Source organism: Sciurus carolinensis, chromosome 16 (assembly GCF_902686445.1).
Source record: "Sciurus carolinensis chromosome 16, mSciCar1.2, whole genome shotgun sequence".
Taxonomy (NCBI): Eukaryota; Metazoa; Chordata; class Mammalia; order Rodentia; family Sciuridae; genus Sciurus; species Sciurus carolinensis.
In genome coordinates this window covers 48,052,542-48,075,836 of record NC_062228.1, presented here as the reverse complement: position 1 = coordinate 48,075,836, position 23,295 = coordinate 48,052,542, and the positions used below count along the sequence as shown (strand labels likewise).

The following is a 23,295-nucleotide window of genomic DNA, read 5'->3' as shown; positions in this document are numbered from 1 at the left end:
AGGGCCCCTCTTATGGGTTTTCACCTCTCTGAGATTCCCAGGAAAGATCCTGATTGCTCCATATGTAGAATCCAACCACATAGTGAAAATGAGGCCAATCAACACCAAACTGCACTTTGCCTACAGACACAGATCCCTGGAAAACTTTAGTTTTTCCATGTGTCATCAGAGAAGCTTATCCTTCGTTTGATTACACTTCAGCTCTGATGAGGAATGGTCAAATACTTCCCTCTGGAGACTTCCTTTCTGCCCCATTTGTGCTGCAGACAGAACGAATTCAGAGCACGTGCTGGGTGATTTAGTCAGTGCTCAGATGAACATTGGTTAGAGAAGGCAGGGGTATATAAGAGGCACGGAAGCAATGGGGGATGAAAGAAATTCAGTTAAATAAGATGGTTCAGTATAAAGAATGAAAATTCTTTCCCATGATCCTAGAAGAGATCTTAAGAAGGAAAGACAGCTGCTTACGTGAGCCATGGTTTTAGAATCACAAGAACTGGTCAGTTGTCCTCAGGGTTCTTCTAGAGAAGCAAAGTTCTGAGAAGCCTGAGTTGGGTGAGAAAAAAATGAAACAATGAGAATAGGCTTGTTTCAAAGGTAACAAAAGGATGCAAATAATCTTTTCTTCTCCATTCTTGCTTGTAAACATCTGCACCCATACTTCCCTCACTTTCTCCCCCCACATTTTCCCTATCAAGGAAGTTGGGCTACTGTATAAGGATGGGCACAGAGCAGAGGCCCACCTGCATTAGAACTCATGATGGGGCTGGAGTTGTGGCCCAGTGGTAGAGCACTTGCCTAGCACATGTGAGGTACAGGATTTGGTCCTCAGCACTGCATAAAAATAAATAAATAAAATAACGGTATTGTGTCCATCTACACACACACACACACACACACACACACGTAGGTATAAAGAACTCAACTAAAAATATATATGCATAAAGAACTCATGATCAGTACCTTCAGCAGCGGAGTTCTGGGCAATCCCCATTATGAGGATGCTGATCTAGGCCTGAGACTGGGATGTTCAGAACCGCCCTGACTAGATTCTCCTCCTTTGATTCTCAGTTCTAAAAAGGAACCACATAATCCAAAGCAGATGGCAGTTTTCCCCACTTTAAGCCTTTCCTGGCCTCCCTAGACTTGAAGACAAAAAACACAGACTGGGAGTCTGCAAACTATGGCCCATGAACCAAATCTGGTCTACCATATAAATAAAATTTGAATGGAGCAGTCATGTCCATTTGTTTACTCTTGTCTATGGCTACTTTCAGAAAGCTCCAACAACCATTTAACAGAGCTGTATGACTTATAAAGTCTAAAATATTTACTATTTGGTCCTTTATTGATAATGCATGACAGCCTATATTATTGCAAAATTGTACTTCTGGGATCCCTACCCTCACCTGAACTTGAACTACCAGAATTCTCAGAGCTTGCAATCCTCCTGCCTCATCCTCTCAAGCTGCTGGGATTACAGGCTTGTGCCACTATGCTCGGCCCATTGCCCACCCCTTTTAAAAATAATTTTATTTATTTTTTAATGTGGACCTGAGGATCAAATCTAGTGCCTCGCATGTACTAGGCATGCAGCTTTGCTACTGAGCCACAACCCCAGCCTCCCATTGCCCTTTTAACTGATGTGAAATTCATGTAACTTAGAATTAACTATTTAAAAGTGTAGAATTAAGTGGTGTATTCCCAATATTGTGTAACCATAACCTCTCTCTAGTTTCAAAACTTTATCATTGCCCCCTAAAAATACAACACTATCCATTAAATAATTATTACCCATTCCTCCTTCCCCCATTTTCTGGTAATCTACTTTTTGTCTCTATGAATTTGTCTACTGTATATGTTTATAAAAGGGATTATACAGGCTGGGGTTGTGGCTCAGTGGTAGAGGGCTTGCCTAGCATGTGTCAGGCATTGGGCTGGATTATCAGCACTGTATATAAATAAATGAACAAATAAAGGTCTATCAACATCTAAAAAAATTTTTTTTAAAAAGGGGTTATACAGCCAGGTGTGGGAAATATTTTTTTATCAGTAAAATACAGCTAACTGGTTTAAAAATTAGCTACCTATAATATCACGACTGTGATATTATATGTGTATTTTACTTGGTAGAAGTCAATGCCACATTCCTAAGTGTTCCTAGTTTGAAAGAGAAAAACACAAATTCCCAGTCTGGGAATTGGGAATAATTCAGCTTTATAGGCCCGGAAGAACAGCTAGCTAGTTCAATACATTATAATAAATCCATATAATGGATCATAGTTATTAAATGCTAAATTGCAGAACTGACTGTGAATATGGAAAAAAATCAGTGTATCTTGTCAGGGATAAAATCAGTTTATAAAACAAGATACACATCATAATATATATCAAATAGTCACAGAGACATCAATAGGTAGCAAAATGTATAGAAAGTTATACATCCATTACCATGCCTGTGTGTGAGTGTGTGTGCATATATATACATATATATATGTATGTTTTCAGTACTGAAGATTGAACTCCCAGCTTTGTGCTCTACCATTGAACCACATTCCCAGCTTTTTTTTTGAGACAGGGTCTCACTAAGTTGCTTAGGACCTGCTAAGTTATTGAGGCTGGGCTTGAATTTACAATCTCTCTGCCTTAGCTTCCCGAGTCTCTGGGATTACAGGCACGTGCCACCACACCCTGCTTCATACTTGAACTTTTAATGAATTGCTTTTTGTACTTTTCTTCAGCTCCCAAAATGTAAACCAATTTTATAATTCCTACATTTGATTTTCTAGGCATGTTTTTCATACCTAGACAGGGCCAAAAGTTCCCGAAAGATATCTTACACCAATTGATAATTGTCTTCCTGCAGGTTCCTGTTTATATCTTCCTGGTATGTAAGTTTGTTTCTAAAAGTCTTTTAAAAATACAGCTTTACTGGAGATATGACTTACATAATATTTACCCACTTAAGTGCATTATTAATGATTTTTAGAAAATTTAAAGGTCAAGTCACCATTACCATGATCTGACTTTAAAATATTTCATTACCACAAAATAAACTTCATACCATTTGTAGTCACCTCCTGTTTTCAGTTCCACTTTCGAGCAATTACCAATTTACTTTCTATCTAACTTAGTTTCTTCTGGATATTCCACATAAATGGAACTGCACAATAGATAGCCTTTTGTGTCCTTCATTCATTATTTGGTGTAATGGCTTTGAGGTTTGTCAATACTGTTGCAAATGGTAGTACTTCACTCTTCTATATTACTGAATAGTATTCACTCAATGGATATACCACATTTGTTTGTCTAGTCACCCACTGATAGGATATTTGAGTTGTTTCCACATTTGGGATATTACAATTAATGTTGACACTGATATGTACAAACAAGTTTTTGAGTGAATGTATGTTGCCTAGATAACTAGAAGTGTTAATGCTGGATAATGCGGTCAATCTATGTTTACCATTTTAAGAAATTTCCATTCAAATTATCTATACCACATTACCTTTCCACAAAACTATATGAAGGAGCCAGGTGCAGTGGTGCATGTGTGTAATCCCCATGATTTGAGAGGCTGAGGCAGGAGGATAGCAAATTCAAGGCCAACCTCAGTTACTTAGCAAGACCTTGGTTCAAAATAAAACATAAAAAAGGGGCTTGGGATATAGTTCCATGGTAAAGACCCCCTGGGTTCAATTCCCAGAACTGCAAAAAAAAAAAAAAAAATTCACCCTTGCACACTCGCGCGCGCACACACACACACACACACACACACACACTCTCACACACGAAGGTTCCAGTTCCTACACATCCTTACCGTTTCTAACTATAGCTCTTCAAGAGGGTGTGAAATAGTCACAGAGTCATTTCATCTTATATTTCCTTAATGACTAATAATATTTAACATCTCTTCATGTGCACATCATTCATTCCCTTATCACTCTTTGATGAAATATCTATTTAAATCATTTACACACTTTATGGGCTAGGGTTGTAGCTCAGTGGTGGAGGGTTGTAGCTCAGTGGTGGAGCACTTGCCTCATATGTGTGAGGCACTGGGTTCGATCCTCGGCACCACATAAAAATAAATAAAATAAAGGTATTGTGTCCATCTACAAGTAAAAATATTTTAAAAATAAATTATTGCTGGGTGCAGTGGCACATACCGTAATCCCAGCAACTTGGGAGGCTGAGGCAGGAGGATCGAGAGTTCAAAGCCAGCCTCAGCAAAAGCAAGGTGCTAAGCAACTCAGTAAGACCCTGTCTCTAAATAAAATACAAAAATAGAGCTGGGGATATGTTGCTCAGTGGTCGAGTGCCCCTGAGTTCAATCTCTAATACCCAAAAATAAATACATAAATAAATAAATAAATAAATAAATAAATCATTTAAACACTTTAAAACTGAATTACCAATCTTCCTATTGAGTTATAAGTCTTCTTTTTATGTTCTGGACACAAACCATGTATTATATATGATTTTTTCAAAATTTTTTTCTTGATCTATGACGGCTTTACTCTTTCTTAGTTTCGGTTTTTGCAGTGCTAGGACTTGAACCCAGAGACTCATGTATGCTAGGTAAGTGCTCTACTACTAAGCTACACTCCGAGCAGTTTGGTGTTTTCTGAAGGACAAAAAATTTTAATCTTTATGATCAGTTAACCACTTTAAAAAAATCACCTGTGCTTTTACAGTCATATGTAAATTTTCACATATGCCAGTCATGAAAATTTACTCCTATATTTTCTTCAAGGGCATTATAATTAGCTTTCACATTTACACCTATGATCTATTTTGTAAATTTCTGTGTATGGTATGTTAGAGTTCAAATTCATCATTTACATATGTATTCCAATTGTTCCATCTTAATTTGTTGAAAGGATTATCCTTTCCCTATTGAATTGTCCTGGCAAGTTTCCTGAAAATCAACAGACCCCCCCCAACACACACACACAAAAGAAAGAAAATCAATTGACTATAAATGCAAAGTTTATTTTTGAAGTCTTAATTCTGTTCCATTAGTCTGTTTTTCCTTATGGTAATACTATTTTTAGATTACTGTGGCTTTGTATTTTTTTTTGTTATGTAAGGGTTTATTTTATTTAAAAGATCATTCACAAAATACCATATGTTGTTTGGAATTCCATTCTTTTCTTACATTTAGTGACTGTTTTGTTCTTTATCTTTTCCACATTGAGGGTTTAGGTCATCTGAAAGCATCAGGTTTGATTACAACCACACAATGCATGTCTTAAGTATTGGTGTTACACAAATGGCTATCTCAGAAGCAGAGATGACAGGCAGAAGGAAGGAGACAAGTTCAGTATATTGCTGAGATCTTGTAACTCAGGACTACAGCTACCTGGGAACCAAAACCTAAGCACAGAAAGGTGAAGGCCAGACCCCCGCTTGACCCTCAGCCCTCCTGGACTCTCTCTTCCCTAGGGCTGGAGAAGCTAAAAACTGTTCCATCTGTTCACAAGCCTATGTTCAAGGTCAAATGCTATTGCCTAACACCTTACCTCCAGGAGAGTGCTAAACACTGAACACGGCAACAATAGACTGTCCCAAACATTAGGCAGCAAACCGAGACAATTATGATTATCTACAGCTATTACGGGTTTTGACAGCTATATATAGTTAAAAAAAATTCAATTCTGCAAATGAAATAGAGTAAAGTACTGGATTTTAGGTCCGTTTTCACTATGAATTCATAGGGTGGTGGGAAGCACAGTCTCTCATTATGTTACTTTTACTAGGGAACAGATGGACACAGCGGAGAGGGGTAAACAGACAAGACCCAGGCGGGGAAAAGCCACCTCAGCACAATGCCACGGCTTAGCGCCACCTGGAGGAATCACATTAGTGGCTGCCGGCTACACTAAAGTCAGGAAGGATTACTCTGACACGGTCTTGAAAGAACGGTGGCGAAACCGCGTGAAGGCACACAGCACTACCACCTGGGCGCCCATCAGACTTCCGCTACTCTTCTTTGGGCTTTCCTTGAGATGAGCCTCTACGACCAGGGCAGTCCACCTAGGAAGGGCGATGATGATAAGACCCTTTTAAATAGGAGCAGGAAGGAATCTGCAGGGATCCGCAAGTATTTTCCCTTGTTTTAAAACAAGGTGCCAATTTTTGTTTGTTTTTGATGCTGATCAATCTGCCAACAACTTCCGCTTCGTCCCGGAAGTCACACAACCTAGAACCCAGCCTGCAGGTCGGAAGAGAAGCACTGAGGGAAATCAAAGGAAGTGCCTGCAGTCCGACCGGTGTGTCTAAAGTAAAAAAGAGGAGGCGAAGGAAAAATGTGAAACGGCCGCTGGGTGGACACACGGCGCAGCCATCATCCTGCAGACCCTGTGTGCTGAAAACAAGGAGCAGGGAGAAGGGGCGGGAGGAAGATGGGAAGCGGGGGCACCTAACAGGCACCCGAGAGCGATCGAAGCCAAGGATGTCCTAAAACCTCTCGTTAACAGCCGACATGCAGCCACAAGCTCCGTGGAGGACAATGTCAGGCACAAGAGTGGTGACTGCAGGGCGGCTGGTCCAGGCCACCGGACTCTGGTCTTGCTCTGACTGCCCCACAGCCCCATTCCCTCCCGACCGCGAGCTCATTGCTGTGAACGACTTCCTCTCTGGGTCTCGCTGCCCCGAGGATGGTGCAGTTGGGACTGGTCACTTAGATTGAGAGGTATCGCAATCTCTGCGCCCTGTCCTCTTCTGTTGATTCTCTGAAACCCACGTTGGACCCTGGAAGGGAGAGTCACCTCTGAAGCGACTCCCCATTGGAGGGCCTGCTCGCGGGTCATCCGGGCCACTACCCACGTCTCCTACGTCATCCCAGAAGCCGGAATTGATGTCATCCCGGGAATCCCAGCCACCCATTCCTCTGCCCTCTGGTCCGTCTTTCCTAAATCCAAAGCCATCTTTATCTTGTTTCTGCCTTCTGCAGCGTCCACGTGAAGTGACGGATCACCCAACAGTGTGTGTGCGCCATGGTACATGAGGGCAGGGACTCAAGTCATCCAATTTCACGGAGAGTCCTTTAAATTTGTGTCTCTGATAAGCCACACTCCCTATGCTGAGATCCTTAAAGACAGCATCTGTGTCACCGCGAACCGTGTTAAAAGGTAGATTTCCTACATGTGCTGTGTAGGGGGACGCCATGGGCAGCTCCTTCTTGGTTTCGGGAACCATGGCCACGGAATTGCCGCGGGACCCACTGCCGCGCGGTGGCATAGGCGCCAACGTCGTAGGTATTTAAGTCCCTCTATTAAGCTTTGAAATCAAGAGGTATGAATCCTCTTTTGTTCTGTGCGTGGGGGTGTGTGGATGAGTGGATGAGTGGGTGAGTGGGGTGCTGGGAATCAGCTCCAGGGTCCTGTGCATGCTAGGCAGCTCTGTGTTTTTTTTAAAAAACCACTTTGCCTAATCTCGGTCCTTTGCATATTCATATGATTTTAGGGTTAGCTTGCCATTTTCTGAAGAAAAAAAAAAAAAGGCAGCTGGGATTTTGATGGAATGATGTTTACTTCTCAAATCATTTTGCACAGTACTGCCATCTTAATATTGTCTTTCAGTCTTTTAATTCAGAATATGGGTTGTCTAAACATTTATTTCGATATTTCATTTTATTCTAGCATTTTTTTGGTGGTATCTTGGTTTACACATCTTGCATTTAATTTTAGTCCCATTTAATTCTTTTAGATATGTGTGTGAAAACAATTTTAATTTTATTTTCACATTGTTCCTTGCTAATACATAGAAATAAAATTAGTGTTTACATATAGATCTTGTATATGACCTTGGTGACCCTTTTTACTATTTCTCGTAGGTAGGTCTATACTCCTTCAAGATTTTCTACATAAATGATTATGCCTCCAGATAATATAGACAATTTCAGTTCTTTTTCCAATCTGGATGATTTTTATATTTTTTTCAAAATGCTAAACAGACGTGGTTGGAGCAAACATTCTTAGTCCTGATCCTAAAGGGAAAGCATTTAGTTTTTTTTTTTTTTCTTTTATCATTAATGCTGTAGTTCTTTGTTTTTTTTTTTTTAAGTGCCCTTGATAATGTTAAAGGACTTCCCTTTTTATTCATACCTGAGATTTTCCCCCCATGCATAAATGTCAACTTCATGCCAAATACTTTTCGGCAGTTACTGAGATATCATGTGGTTTTGCTTTTTATGTTGACAGAATTGATTTTTACCGTGTTAAATCAACCCTATATTTCAAGGATAAATCCCATTGGTCATTTTTTTGTGTGTGTTACTCAATGTAACTTCCTAAAATTTTGAGGATTTTTGTGTCTATATTCATGAGAGATATTGGTCTATGGTATTCTTTTCTTCTTCTGTCTTTATTTGGCTTTTGTAGCTGTGTAATAATGGATTCGTAGATGGTTTGGAAGTGTTTAGTTCCCTATTTTCTAGAAAAGTCTGAGGGATTATTATTATTTCTTAAATGCTCAGTAAAATTCTACAGTGCAGCTATATAAGTCTGAAGTTATCTTAGTGAAAAAGTTTTAAATTAAAAACCCATCTCTTTATTAAAGGTTCATTCAGATTTTATTTTTTTTTATAATTTCTTCAGTTTTGGTAATTTGTATCCTAGAAATTTATTTACACCATCTAATAGTTGTCTAATGTCTTTGCAGTCATTTATAACATACCCTTATAATCCTTTTTATTTTATAAGGTAGGTAGAGATGTTCCCTCCGTCCTGTTTTTAGTACTTTGCTTTTTTTCTTGGTCAATCTAGCTAATATCCTAAATCCCTTGTGAAGATAGACACAAAAATCCTCAAGATTTTTAGGAAGTTACATAGAGCTAAACATTTGTATGTTTTATAGACTTTTTAAGAAACCAGAGTTTTGCTCTAATTTTTTTCCTGAGTCACTTATTTTTTGCTTTGTTATTATTTCCTTTTTTCTGCTTTAGTTTGCTCTTTTTCTAGTGTGTTATCTTTGTTTTATAAGCACCAGAATATACTTTCGTAATTATTTTGTGCAATATATTTTTAAAACTCAGTTGAAGGAAAAGAGAAAAATGTATCTTCTATATTTATCAACATAATTACCTTTATAGGCACATCTTGTTTGTTGTTCATCAGAATTACTACTTGTATTGATTTACTATTACTATAACAAATTCTATAACAAATTAAAATGACAGAAATATTCTCTTATAGTTCTGTAAGACCTGGTCTCTGATGGGTCTCACTGGGTGACACTTAGAGGTTACCAGTCTGCTTCTCTCTGGAGGTTCTGGAGAAGAATGTTTCATCACCTTTCCGAGCTTCTGGATACCATCTCATTCCCTGGCTAATGGTCTCACATCACAACTTCAGTTCTCCTCTGCTTCCAGTTTCACCTGGTTGCCTTTCTCTTGCTCTTTCTACTTTCCTGGGTCTTTTTCTTTCCACAAGCCTATTTGCCACTTATGGTAAACATTCACATGTTCCAAGGGTGGATATTCCTTGGGGGAGTTTTTTCATCCTATTGCACTGTTTTAACTTCCTCAGCCTGAAAAACTTCCTTTTGTATTTCTTGTTAGGCAGTTTTGCTAGTAATTCACTCAGCCTTTGTTGTCTCCAAACAGTTTTGCTTTAAAAACTCCTTGTTGAGTTTTTTTCTTTAGCACTTTTAACGTGTCATCCCACTGCCTTCCGGTTAAGAAGTCACCTGTAATTCCAGCTACTGTGAAGCCTGAGGCAGGAGGATGGCAAGTTAGAGGCCAGCCTGGGCAATGCAGCAAGACCCCAACTCAAAAAGGAGGACAGCTTTAATCTCACTGCCTCCCTTATAGGTGACGAGTTTGTTTTGTTTTCCCTGAGATAGGGTTTCACTGTTACCCAAATGATCCTCCTATCTCAACCCTCAGAGTAGCCAACTACAAGCATGTGACACCATGCCTGGTTGAGCTTTTTTTTAAAATTGTTGCTTTCAGATATTTCTCTGTCTTTCAAAACAATGTTTATCTTACTTGGAATTCATTAAGCTTTTTAAATATGCAGATTAATGTTTTTCATCACAATTATGTTTTCAACCATTATTCATATATTTTTTTCAGCCTTTTTCCTCCCTCTTCTCCTTACAGTGTGGTCATTGTATTATATATGATGGTACACTTAATAGTATTCCTCACATATGTGGCTCTGAGACATCTTAAAATTTCTTTTTCCTTTATAGGCCTCAGTGTGGGCTATACTGATTCATCCTAAAGTTTCCTGGTTCTTTTCTCTACAAATTGGCTGTTGAGACCGTCTTGTAAATTTTTCCTTTTAAGTACCATACCTTTTTTTAAAATTCTCTTTTAAAAATATTTTTTGCATCCTTATGTCAAAAGAACATTGAAGTTAATATAAAAAACTCCCAATGGCCACAGCCAGAACAACATGACCAACAAAATAAATAGCCATATTGGATTATATATATATATAATAGTATTAGATTATATGTAGTATAATAAAGAAATATTTATGAATCTATACAAATGTAAATGATTGAATAAAGCAAGAATTGGGGGGGAGGGTACAAAAGTTTCTTTTAGAAGAAATGCAATTAATAAATGCAGAAGGAATGAGGAAGAGAGAAAATAATCATGAATGCATCCCAGTAATAATTGTTACAGACAAGGATGGGGTTGTGGCTCAGTGGTAGACCACTTGCTTAGAATGTATGAGGCACTGGAATCAAGCCTCAGCACCACATAAAAATAAATAAGCAAAATAAAGGTATTGTGTCCAACTACAACTTAAAAAAATTTTTTAAAAAGTTGGGCTGGGGATATAGCTCAGTTGGTTGAGTGGCCCTGGGTTCAAATCCCCAGCACCGCAAAAAAAAAAAAAAAAAAAAAAAAAAAAAAAAAAGTTACAGGCAAGATCCACCAATGAATGTTAAAATTAGATAATGAAAGCTCAATGAGAAACAGGTATCTATCTGTACAGACTCAAAGTGTGTCTTATCAAATGTATTTTAATTACAAAGGGGAAAGTAGTAACTTTATGGTGGAAAACTGTAGACATTTCCTAAACCAAGTCATAAAAATCAATTACCATTAGTAATTAAGACATTTCTACCCTCTCATAGGATATGCTGGCAAGGCACATCACCCATGAGGGTCCTTCCCTCTGAAATCTGGAACTTTAATCTAGGCATTAAAAATATTAGATAAATTCAAACTAATGAATATTGTACAAAATACCTACTTAATGCCAAACAAAATTCATACAGGATTTTTTCCTGCCTTCTAGAAGTTTCAGAGTTTTATGTTTTACATTTAAGTCTACAATCCCTTTTGAGGTTGTTTGTTGTTGTTATTTTGGTAAAGGGTGAAGGCTGTACCAAGTTTTTTTTCTTTTCCCCTTTTGCATATGAATGTTTCATTATTCCAGGACTGCTTGTTGAAAAGACTGTCCTTTTCCCACTGAATTGCCTTTGTATCAGTGTTAAAAATGACATGTGAGTCTATTTCTGGGCTCAGCCTAATCTGGAATTATTCTCTCATCAATACTACATCACCTTGATAGTTTAGCTTTCTGTCATGATAACAAATACCTGAGATAATTGACTTATAAAATGCTTATTTTGGCTCCAAGTTTGGGAGGTTTCAGTCCATGGTCAACTGGGCCCATTGTTTTGGGGCCTCTGATGAGGCACATCATGGTGGGGAACATGGTAGAGCAAAGCTGCTCCCTCATGAGGAGGATGCAAAAAGAGGAGGAAGGGATTAGGAATTCCACAGTCCCCTTTGAGGGCACAGTCCCAATGACATAAAACCTCCCACCTTTTAAGTTTCCACTGTCTCCCAATATCGCCAAGCTTTGGACCAAGGCTTTCACACATGGGCCTTTGAGGGACAAAGCAGATCAAAACTAAAGTACTTGATTATTGTACCTTTATATTGTCTTGAAATAAAGTGAAGCTCCCAGAATCCTTTCAGAATTATGTTAGCTATTTTGGTTCTTTTGACTTTCCATAAAATGTTAGAATCAGCTTGTTGATATCTACAAAAATGCTGTCATTTTGATTGGGATTGACCTGAATATAGATCAAATTAGAAGACAGTGTATTAGTATTACATTGTCTAATCCATGAACAAAAATCTACATGTGAATACATGAATACATTTATTTCTTTCATCAGTGTTTTGCAGTTTTCCTCATAAAGATTCGATGCATATTTTGTTAGATTTATCTCTAAATACTTCACTTTTTGGGTTGTTATTGAAAATGGTACTTTTTTTTGGTACTGGAGATTGAACGCAGGGGCACTTAACCACTGAACTGCATCCCCAGCCTTTTATATATATATTGGGGATTGAACTCAGGGCCTCTTGTGCTTGGAAGGCAAGCACTCTACCAGCTGAGCTATCTCCCCAGCCTGCCTTTTTTATATTTTATTTAGAGACAGGGTCTTGCTGAGTTACTTAGGGCCTCACTAAGTTGCTGAGGCTGGCTTTGAACTCGAGCTCCTCCTGCCTCAGCCTCCCAGGTCGCTGGGATTACAGGTGTGCATCACCATGCCCAGCTGAAAATGGTACATTTAAAAAAATTTAACTTTTATTTTTTTAAAATATATTTTTTAGTTGTAGATGGACACAATACCTTTTTTTAGTTATTTATTTTTATGTGGTGTTGAGGATCGAACCCAGGGCCTCAGATGTAGGCAAGTGCTCTACCACTGTGCCACACCCCCAGCCCAAACTTTAACTTTTAAATGTTCATTAATGGTATATATAAAAATGACAACTTTTATATATGAGCTTGTATCCTGCGCTTCTGCTAAACCCACTTATTAATTCTAAGAGTTCTTTTTGTATTATTTGAGGTTTTCTTTATTTACAATTATGGCTAAAAATGCTAATTTATGAATTTTAGAGTTAAGTTTGGAGAATGTATTTCTTAATGACATTAGCAAAAAAGTTTCTCAGAAAAAAAGATAACCCCTACCCAGCTTCAAAGAAAGAGGTATATTCTACATCATTAAACCGGCTCAAAAATTCTGATATGATCCCAGCATGGTGGTGAGTTCTTGAAGTCCCACCTACTTAGGAAGCTGAGGCAGGGGGACTACTTGAGGTTAGGAGTTCAGGGCCAGCCTGGGCAACAGAAAGACAAGCCTCAGGGGGAAAAAAAATTTTTTGATGCGATCAAATGGTACATCAAGAGCATTAATGAAGGCTTATTATTATTATTATTATTTTTGGTACCAGGTGCTTAACCACTGAGCCACACCCCAAGCCTTCTTATTTTTTTTAGACAGGGTCTCCTGAGGGTTGCTTTGAACTTGCAATCCTCTGGCCTCAGCCTCCCAGGCCACATGCACCATGGTGCGTGACCTAAAGGCTTAATCTTATTACCCTGTTCAATACAAGGTATATGAATAATTGTAGTTATTACTATCTTATTCTTTTTTTCTATTATTAAGAATCTTTTCTTGGAATTGTTTCTGTAAGAGTTTTTTTAAAAATATTTTTAGTTGTAGATGGATACAATATCTTTATTTTTTTATGTGGTGCTGAGATTCAAACCTAGTGCCTCACATGTGCAAGGCAAGCACTCTACCACTGAGCTACAACCCCAGCCCTACAAGAGTTTTTGAAAGATACTTGAATTTCAGAGATTATTGCTAAAATCTGAGAGTATTTTTTTTCTTTTATATTAGGGATTGAACCTGGAGTGCTTTCACTAAGCTGTATCCTCAGTCCTTTTATTTTATTTTATTTACAGTCAGGGCCTCACTAAGTTGCACAGGCTGACCTTGAACTTGTGATTCTCTTGCCTTAACGTCCCAAGTCACTGGAACTACAGGTATGGCCACCACACAGCTTTTGAGAGTAACTGGAAATCTCAAAAACATTTAAGCGATTCAGATGACTGTTCTATTTAATTTGCTATCTTGGCAATAGACATCTCTATCATCTTTAAAGGTTTTGAATATTTGGAAGGCTTGTCAAATCAAATGAGGATTATGGGTATTTCCTTTTTAATATGTACAGAGGTAAAATAAACCTATGACTAACTTGCAGTCCTCTGTCTCCTTTAAATTAATTGATACAATTTGTTCCATGTGCGTTTTGCTCATTGAGAGAACTGAAGAAACAACCCCATATGGGTTCCAACAGGAAATCAAGGAACTGAAGTAAACATGTAACTGTTCTTGAACATCCTTTTGCTATATCACATTAATCCAATGAGACACTTTCCGTATCAAAATTCTTTGAATGTTCGAAATTTAGGTGGGTGAGAATTTCAGTCACAGTTAAGCAAATATAGGCAAGAGAAACATCAGTGTGTTTGGTACAAAATCAATGTTCAATAAAAATGATCTCCATTAAACAACCAGCTTAGATATAATTCTTGCAGAATTACTTCAAATTACAATATGAATAATGACTCATAAGTAATCTAACAATTTCTTGAGAATTCTTATTCATACTATTAATATGGTTTAGCATTACATACAAATAATTTCCTATGACTGTATCTTTAAAGGTTTTTATTAGCTGCATATTATTCTGTAACATTTTGATTAAATTAACAATTTTCATATTATCAGGTACAAGTTTCACACATGAATATACACAACAGATATATTCAATAATTCCTGTATACAATTTCAAGGGGTTGATGTTTTCTGGAAACATATAAATAAAAGGAAATGACCTATAGTTAAGTGCTCTTCTATATGACTTCAACATTTCATTTTCTTACCAGTGGATGCCAAAAAATTAATTTCACATTGTTTTTGTTCTTGATGTACAGAAAGCTGAGGTTGAATGACCCAGAATCACCACATCAGAATAACAGGTAGTGTTTACTGAGGATTTAGAATGTACCAGACATTGTCTGAAGGAGTTTACACTATTAACTTATCTAAACCTCATATTTCTATGAGGTAGGTACCATTATTATTATTATTCTCATTTTTACAGTTAAGAAACTATGGCAAAGAGAGGTTGAATAAACTACTACTACACCTCACATATCTAGCAAGTGTTCAGACCCAGGAGTTTCCCCAAGGTATTCCATCCATACTCCTAGCCATAATACCATACTGCTGCTTATATATACACCACACAAAGGTATATCCTAAAACAAATTCATACTGCCTGATTAGTAGTACAAAAACCTCACTATGAATTGCTGCTGGAGTAGGCTGGATGCCTACCCTTGTTTAAACAGACCTGCTCAAACCACCAAATATTTTTAAAAAATATTTTTTGTCATTGATGAACCTTTATTTTATTTATTTATATGTAGTGCTGAGAATCAGCACTCAATGACTCACACGTGCCAGGCAAGCACTCTGCCACTGAGCCACAACCCCAGCTCCAAACCACCAAATTCTTACTTCTGAAAGTCTCAAAGCAAAGTCCTTGTCACTACCTTACACTGCTTTCTAACTCAAGACTGTTCAGAAAATTAAGACTATGTGGTATGTATTTCCAAGTAGGTATATTTTCTTCTTTAACAAGTCACTGCCTAAAATAATGGTCTAATATTTTCTGGAGCTGTATTTCTATAAGAGAGTCAAAAGGAAAAACAGATTTGCAAAATGAATATATAAATAACCTGAAAGACATGGTGGTTGCAATGAAGAGTGGCATCTACCCCTACAACCTCTGACTCACTGTAGAAGGAAAACTTAGGACTAGATTAATGGACATGTTACATTTCAGAAGGATTCCAGACGTTTCCATATTCTGAAAAACAAAATGCAATTTGTGGAACAAAAAGTAAGCAAACCTCACCTTGAATTTATTTTTCAGATATGCAGCAATGATTCTCCTCTCCTCCTCACCAGCCTTCTTTTGAGAATGGCAGGGCCGGCGAGGGAAAAAATATGGATGCGTGAGCCATCTGACCTTTTTTGAACCCAGTCTCTGCTACCATCACGGCACGACTCCGCACGCATGCGCAAGGGAAGACTAGCCTGTTGGCGTCCCGAGATTAGCCATGCTGAAAGCTGCCCTTAACCTTTTCCATGGAACTGTCCCTACGTGTCCTTAAAGCCCCAGCTGCCCGCCCTGAGTCCAAGCCCCAACGTTTCGTTGAGGACCTTCATTCTGGGGTTCCACCTTCAACATCCCCCTTAGGATTTTTTTCTGCAGCTGATTTCAGAGCTGAGGTCAAGAATCAATCTCGCATTTGGATATGAGCTGCGCCACAAAGGGCCCTGCATCAAATTACTGCCACATGAGCTCAACCTTGCGCCAACCCGCGCCAACACGCTCGAACCCACTTGAAACGTAAAGGAGCCAGAGGCTCCATCCCCACAAGCCAGGCCAAGCCCCAAGCCCTCCCCTACTCGTTCCAGTCAACAGTCACACCTGCCCTGCCCGCATTCATTCCTCTCAGAAAATCCGCGGCCATGGGGATACGGGGCTCACCATCTCAAGCAGTGGGGGGCTCCAGGACAGCGGTGCTGGAGCTCCGCGACGTGCCAGTATCAGTTCAGGTCCAAGCCCTGAGCCTCGTCAGAGCCTCGTCAGAGCCTCCTCAGCCTCCTCAGCGCAGGGAGCGGGCGGCTGACGACCGAAGGCGCGGGCTGACTCAGACCTGCAAGATCAACTCGTGACTGATGCTGCAGAAAATAATAGGGGCCCGAAGCCTCTGGGAAATGTAGTTCAAGGCCGAGAAAAGTCGTAGACCAAGGCTATTCTTTAGTCATAGGCTCCGCGTCCAGGTTCTCGAGGGCCGTGCCGCGGAGACTGCCGGGAATTCTAGGTGCACTGTGGAGCGCACAGGCGCAAAAGGCAGTGCACGCGCTTCCCACGCCTCCCACGCCTCTCGCAGTGGCGGGGTTCTTCGCCTCAATCCGGACGACGGAGCTGACCGCGGGTTGTCCGGGTGCCAGTGTTCCCTAGTGAGATTGGGTGTCAGTGTACCAAACCGCGTGTGTGAAGATTGGACTGCATTTTCCCCCCCTGTGCGTGGGGCTGCTGCGTGATTTGAATGATGTACTGCAATGACTGCGCAGAGAATGTTGCGCAGTTAAGCTCAACTCTGACGCAGATGTAGGAGTCTGTGCGGTTGTGACTTGGTTTGTCGCACGCCTGAGACTATGTTTATCTGAGAATGCGCCCCACCAGATGGGATGGTTTTGACACCTAGTGCTTCTGGTTGTTTTCCACGGGGACTGTGTGGATTACTGGGTGTGGCATTCTGATGAACTCCAGGTTGGTTAGGTTGCCTTCAAGACTGACAATTAGAGAAAATAATTTAAGGCAAAATTGTAAAGGAGGAAGTAAGATTTATCGTCACTTACAAGGTGTTAGGATAAGAATGTACCCTCCTCAAACCAAAACGTTGAAACAAGCAGGATTCTATAGGAAACTTAGATGAGTCCAACAAGTTCCTGCGTCACTCTTAGATAAGAAATCTTAACTCTTAAAAAAAAAAAAAAAAAGCTGAGGCTGAGGCTGTAGCTCAGTGGTAGAGTGCTTGCCTCGTACGTGGGAGGCACTGTGTTGGATCTTCAGCACCATATAAAAATAAATAAAATAAAGGTATTCTGTCCATCTACAACTGAAAAAAAAAGACGTCATATTTAACGATGAAAACTTCAGACTTCATTTAAAACAAGAACTTTGAATCTTCTCTTTTCCAGACCCACCTTCAAATACAGCTATATTACAATTATTGGTTAAAGCAATAGTTGACGTTTATAAACTGATTACATATTTTTTTTGGCCTCGGAGCCAATTATATTTTTTGCTTCTCCTGGATTTAACTGACTTGAATGTATATGCTGGTTTTTGTATGTGTGCATTCCTATTTTTTTAAGGAACAGTATATATATTGATAGACCTTCATTTTATTCATTTATTTATACGCAGTGCTGAGAATCAAACCAAGTACCTCACACATGCTAGGCAAGTGCTCTACCACTGAGCCACAACCCCAGCCCCTGTGTGTGTTCCTATTGCTACCCTTTTCCAGGTATTACAATAAATATGTAAGACTCAGCAATATTTTTTCTAAAAGTTTAAATCTTATTCGGTAACTTTTTTGTTCTTGCAGAATCTCTTTCACAGTCCTTATCTCATATCGCATCTGGATTATAGAATTGCTTTAAGGCTTCATTTGTCCCTTTTCCTGATCTGATTCCTGTGTCCTAAGTGTTGCTGATTTTGCATATTTTTCATTACTACTGACTGCCTCTCTACAACAGCTCTCTTAAAATGCATGATATTGATGTAAATATTTTAAGTTGGAAGTTGTGTGAAAATATCTTTATTACATGGACATTTTTTGCTGGGGTGAGAATTCTACAAATCAGAATTTGAAGGCATTACTTCATAATCTTGTAGCTAATGTTTATAAAAAGACTCTTGTCATCTGTTCCCTATTTGTGTGTAATCTTGTGTTCCCAGCCTTCCTGGAAGTGTCAGTTACATTCCCAGTGTACTGAAATTTCATAATTTTGTGTCTGGGTGTGTGGAACATCTTTTTCTTTTTGAATGTTTTTATGCTGGGTACCAGGCAAGCACTCTAGATTCTCATATTCATGAGCTGAGAAATTTTCTGAATTCTTCCTTCCTTCCTTCCTTCTCTTTTGCTGGAATTTATATTATTTGATAGAACTTCATGGGTTGAGCCTCTAAATATTTTTCTCCTATTTTCTTTTACCTCTTTATTCAACTCAAGAGATTTTGAAATTTTATTAACCTTATCTTTCAATAGTATTTAATTTTTATATTATTCATATTTTACTTTCCTAGAGCTCTTTTCTGGTTTTTGCTTTTTCCATCTTCATATTATTCTGTTCTGTATGGATACAGTATTTTCCCTTACATAATTACATATTTTGAAATATTATACAGTATGTTTAGTGCTTGATTCATAACCATATGAATTACTAATTTATAATTACATTCATTATTATTTATTTGAAGTTATCATGGCTCCATGTACTCTCTCTTATGACTAAATTCCTTTTCCCTGTTTGAATTATTCTCTTCCTTTCATATTGGAATTTTTCTCAAATACATGGTGGTCTTTCTAATCATGAGTTAGAGCTTGTCAACTGACAAGAGTCCTATAGCCTTTTCTTTGCAAGATCCACTGAGGTCTAATCTCTTTGCCATTTAATTTCTCCTTAGAGGACTTCCACCTGTGTGGGCTAAGTGTTGAGTTGCTGGTATCTGGGAAAAGAGACCAAGAAGGCTTCTGAGTGTGGTTTGTTGTCTATCTGTGCCTCAGTTGGCCCTATATCTTGTCCAGATCAGTTTATCCAGAGATCAAACCACCTAATATATTTGATTATGCAAGGAAGCAGAGTGAAGTGGGAGAGGCAGGGCTACAAGTTGGTATAAACTTTCAACCTCACGTGCACCTCACCAAAGGCCCTTTCTGTGGATTCCGGACCTTGGGCTTGTTGTTTCCTGGCACTGGGGATTTAACCCAGGGTGCTTTACCACTGAGCCACACTCCCAGTTTTTATTTTTTAAATTTTGAAGACAGGGTCTCAGTAAGTTGATGAGGCTGGCCTTTAAATTGGGATCCTCCTGTCTCAGTTGCTGGAATTATACAGGTGTGTGTCGTCATGCTCAGCTGGGACTTGGGTTTTGCACAGTGAATTGCCCCTCTTATGTCACTCATGTCCTTTTGGTACCAGAATTTCTCAAATTTTCTTATTCATTGTAGTATCCCTCTCTCATTTGCTTTTGCTCTCATTGCTGTTTTGGAATGTGATGGGGAATAAATGTGTGGGTCATTACAGAGTACTGTAAACACAAGTCTTGCTGTTTTCTATGATAATGATCATTTTTTCATAACTGTGTCCTAGTTACTTGTGCTCTTTAATTTTATATTATTTTCTAGTTTTATCTTCATCAAGTTCTCTTAAATATATTTTAAGGGTTTCTTTTCTTGTTCTGCTGTACTCTTTAAGGTGTGTTTTAAGAGAATTTTTTGGCCTGAACCAACTAAAATGATTCTTCAGCTGTCATTATTTTCTCCCCATTTCATTTTGAACTCACTCTCTAGCTTAAAATTCCACACACAAATGTACACATAAACACAAGTGCAGTTGAGTGAATAAAATTATTACACTGTACAGGTCTGTGCCTATGCCTGCTCGATAAACCAGGTCAAGAAAAAGATTGTCAATTCCATTAAGGCCTCTTATATGTTCTTTCCCAACCAGTCCTGTTTTTCGTTACCACAAAGGTAACTATCATTTGAACTTAGTGTTACTCATTCTGATTTTCTCCTTATATTTACCTTCCCATATCCCCCCAAATAGTTCACATTTGCAGGTGTTTGAAGTTTTGTGAAATGTCATTCTATGTATTCTGTCACTTCTGTTTTCATTTTTTTTTTTTTTTTTGATACTGGGGATTGAACCCAAGGGTGCTTTACCATCAAGTGCTGTACCCCCAACCCTTTTTATTTTTGGTACCTGGGATTGAACCCAGGTTCGCTTAACCACTAAGCCACATCCCCAACCCTTTTTATATTTTATTTTGAGATAAGGTCTTGCTCATTTGCTTAGAGCCTTGCTAAATTGCTGAGGCTGGCTTTGGATTCATGATCCTTCTATCTCAGCCTCCTGAGCCACTGGGATTACAGGTGTGGACCACTGTGCCCAGCACTGTTGTTTTTTTTTTTGTTTTAAATTTTTTTTTTTTTGGTGCTGGGGATCGAACTCAGGGCCTTGTGCTTACAAGGCAAGCACTCTACCTACTGAGCTATCTCCCCAGCCCCTTGTTTTAAATTTTGAGATAGGGTCTCACTAAGTTGTGCAGGGCCTTGCTAACTTGCTAAGGCTGACCTTAAACTTTTGATCCTCCTGCATTGGCCTCTTGAGTCAGTGGGATTACAGTTGTGCACCACTATACCTAGTCTATCACTGTTTTTTAAACCCAAGATTATGTTCTGGGTATTTTTTCCATAAATCTACTTAGTTCATTTTTTTGCTGCTGGGTGGTATTCTACTGTGTGCATATGCTAATTTTTATTTGGACATTTGAGTTAGTTCCCAGCACCCAGCCCATCACTAATGGTGCTACTTTGAACAGTTGTGTGTGCCTTTAAAAGTGTGTATGTGTTAGGATAACTCTAGAGTATAATTCCTAAAAGTAGGATTTACTTTTAGAGCCTCTGCCACTACAGCTTCTCTAGGTGATATCAAATACCTTCCAGAATCATTTAAACACTAAACACTAGTTCCAGCATGATTTAGAGTTGTTCCAGGTCCTTGACAACACAACACCTTTTTTTTGAGGGGGGGGTCAATTAGCTGTTAGCAAAATATGTCTGTCATGTTGGTCATAATTTACATTTCCTGGATTAATGAAGTTGAGCAACTTTATATTTATTGGCTATTGCTATTTCCACTCAAATATTTTGGCTATTGTTCTTGCTACTATTTTGTCATTTTCTTATACAGTTGTGTCAATTATTTTTTATCCTCTGGATACTTACCTTTGGTTTATAGTTTTGCAATGGTATCCTAGTTCATGACTTGGCTTTCACCTTCTTAATGGTGTCTTTTTGACCAATAAAAATATTTACCATCCCTTTAAATATTAGAAATTCTGTTTAAGAAACTCTTTCCTAGTATAAAGTCGTAAAGATATTTTGTTTTCTTAACAGAGTTAAATAATTATCTTTTATATTACCATACTTAAGCCTACTGAATTATTTTTTTCAACTAATGTGAAGTAAGAATCTATTGTCTTTCCCACATGGATAACAAATTTTCTGAACATTATGTTAACTTTATGATATTCTGATGATAATATTACTGAAAATACTTATATTCATAATAAATTGATTTTCCATAATCTGCAGTGCCAGATTATATATACTTACATAACAATTCAAATATTAAAATCCAGAGTTCAAGTATTAAAAAACAAATATTCATATGTAGATTACTAATAATTCACTTTTTAAATGTCACATATAATCGTCAGTTATTTCATGGATATATAAACATAGCTGGAAAAAATGAAAATGAAACCATGGGAACAGAACAGTTTGGAAAAGAAAAGCAACTTCTAAATGAATGTGACGTAAGCCTCCTCTGGGACAGACCAGTCAGTCTAGTTTCCTGGCTTTGTGCCCCAGCTAGCCTTCTGCTCTGCCCTGTAGCTCAAGGGCTTCAAATTTCCACTCTAAAAATAGTGTGCTGTTTTTCCTGTGAGCCAATATTTTTGTAGTTTTTAGATAGAAGTAGAGGGCACTGGTGGCTCTGATATTGGGCTATAGGTTGTAGATCAAATAGTGGGCTGTGCTCTGTCTGGAAAGCGAGCAATAATTATACTGGGGAAGAGCCATACCCATAGCTCTATCTTCCTACCACAAAATTCTGCAGAGATTCAAATAAACCAGTTCTAGAAAATCATTTAAACTTCTACCAGGCCTTGTTTCTTGCTACCATTTGAATGTCTGTCCCACTAAAACTTATACTGAAATTTAATTGCCACTGTAACAGTACTAATGATTGAGAGACGTGATCCCTCACAGGTGGGATTAATGCTTTTATAAAAAGGTGAATTTAGCCCTCTTTGGTCTCTTTGCCACTTTATCTTAGGTCATCTAAGGACAAAATAAAGGTACCATCTTAGAATCAGAATTGCCACACCTGCCAGTGCCTTGATATTAGACTTACCAGACTCTTGAGCAGTAAGCCAGTAAGTTTCTGTTCTTGATAAATTACCTATGATCTGTCAAAGGAGCACAAATGGACTAAGATATGTCTCTTTAATCACTTGTATGAAATTTTAATTGAAAATTTATATCTATGAATATGAGATCAAACTTCAATATTATTTTTAAATCCATATTCCTTAAACTGAGAGTAGAGATCTGGATAGGAGCAAGGTTTAAAACAATTTCTGGAAGGCTGATCAGTGACATTGTTACTCAGCACACAGCCTTGTTATCAAGGGGGCACAGAAAGGTGAGTTCATTTCTCACCTCTCCTGGCAGAAGTGGTTGCAAGCTGGCACGGTTACACACACCTGTAATCCCTGCAGCTTGGGAGGCTGAAATAGGAGGATCACAAGTTTAAGGTCAGCCTCAGTTACTCAGTGAGGCCATAAGTTTAGTGAGACCCTGTCTCAAATGAAAAAAAATGAAAAGTGCTGGGGAGCCAGGCACAGTGGCGCATGCCTGTAATCCCAGCGGCTCAGGAGGCTGAGACTGGAGGATATCAAGTTCAAAGCCAGCCTCAGCAATGGCGAGGTGCTAAGCAACTTGGTGAGACCCTATCTCTAAATAAAATACAAAATAGGGCTGGGGATGTGGCTCAATGGTTGAGTGCCCC

The 23,295-nt window shown here is 38.6% G+C and overlaps 1 protein-coding gene and 1 pseudogene across 2 annotated transcripts in view; both read right to left on the bottom strand.

The window, feature by feature from the left end:
• LOC124967179 (zinc finger protein 540-like) overlaps positions 1-17,356 on the bottom strand; it is a 29,628-nt gene extending 12,272 nt beyond the window's left edge. The window contains exons 1-3 of one of the 2 annotated variants that reach the window (XM_047529272.1): positions 16,406-17,356; positions 15,767-15,823; positions 469-546 (exon numbers count right to left, since the gene is read on the bottom strand). In XM_047529272.1, coding sequence (XP_047385228.1) covers positions 469-477 — 9 coding nt within the window. In that variant the 5' untranslated portion in view covers positions 478-546; positions 15,767-15,823; positions 16,406-17,356. The remainder of the gene's footprint in view (positions 1-468; positions 547-15,766; positions 15,824-16,405) is intronic. The other variant, XM_047529271.1, reaches the window with a different exon arrangement.
• Positions 6,049-16,388, bottom strand: LOC124966105 (eukaryotic translation initiation factor 4H-like; annotated as a pseudogene).
• Positions 17,357-23,295: the final 5,939 nt, after the last annotated feature.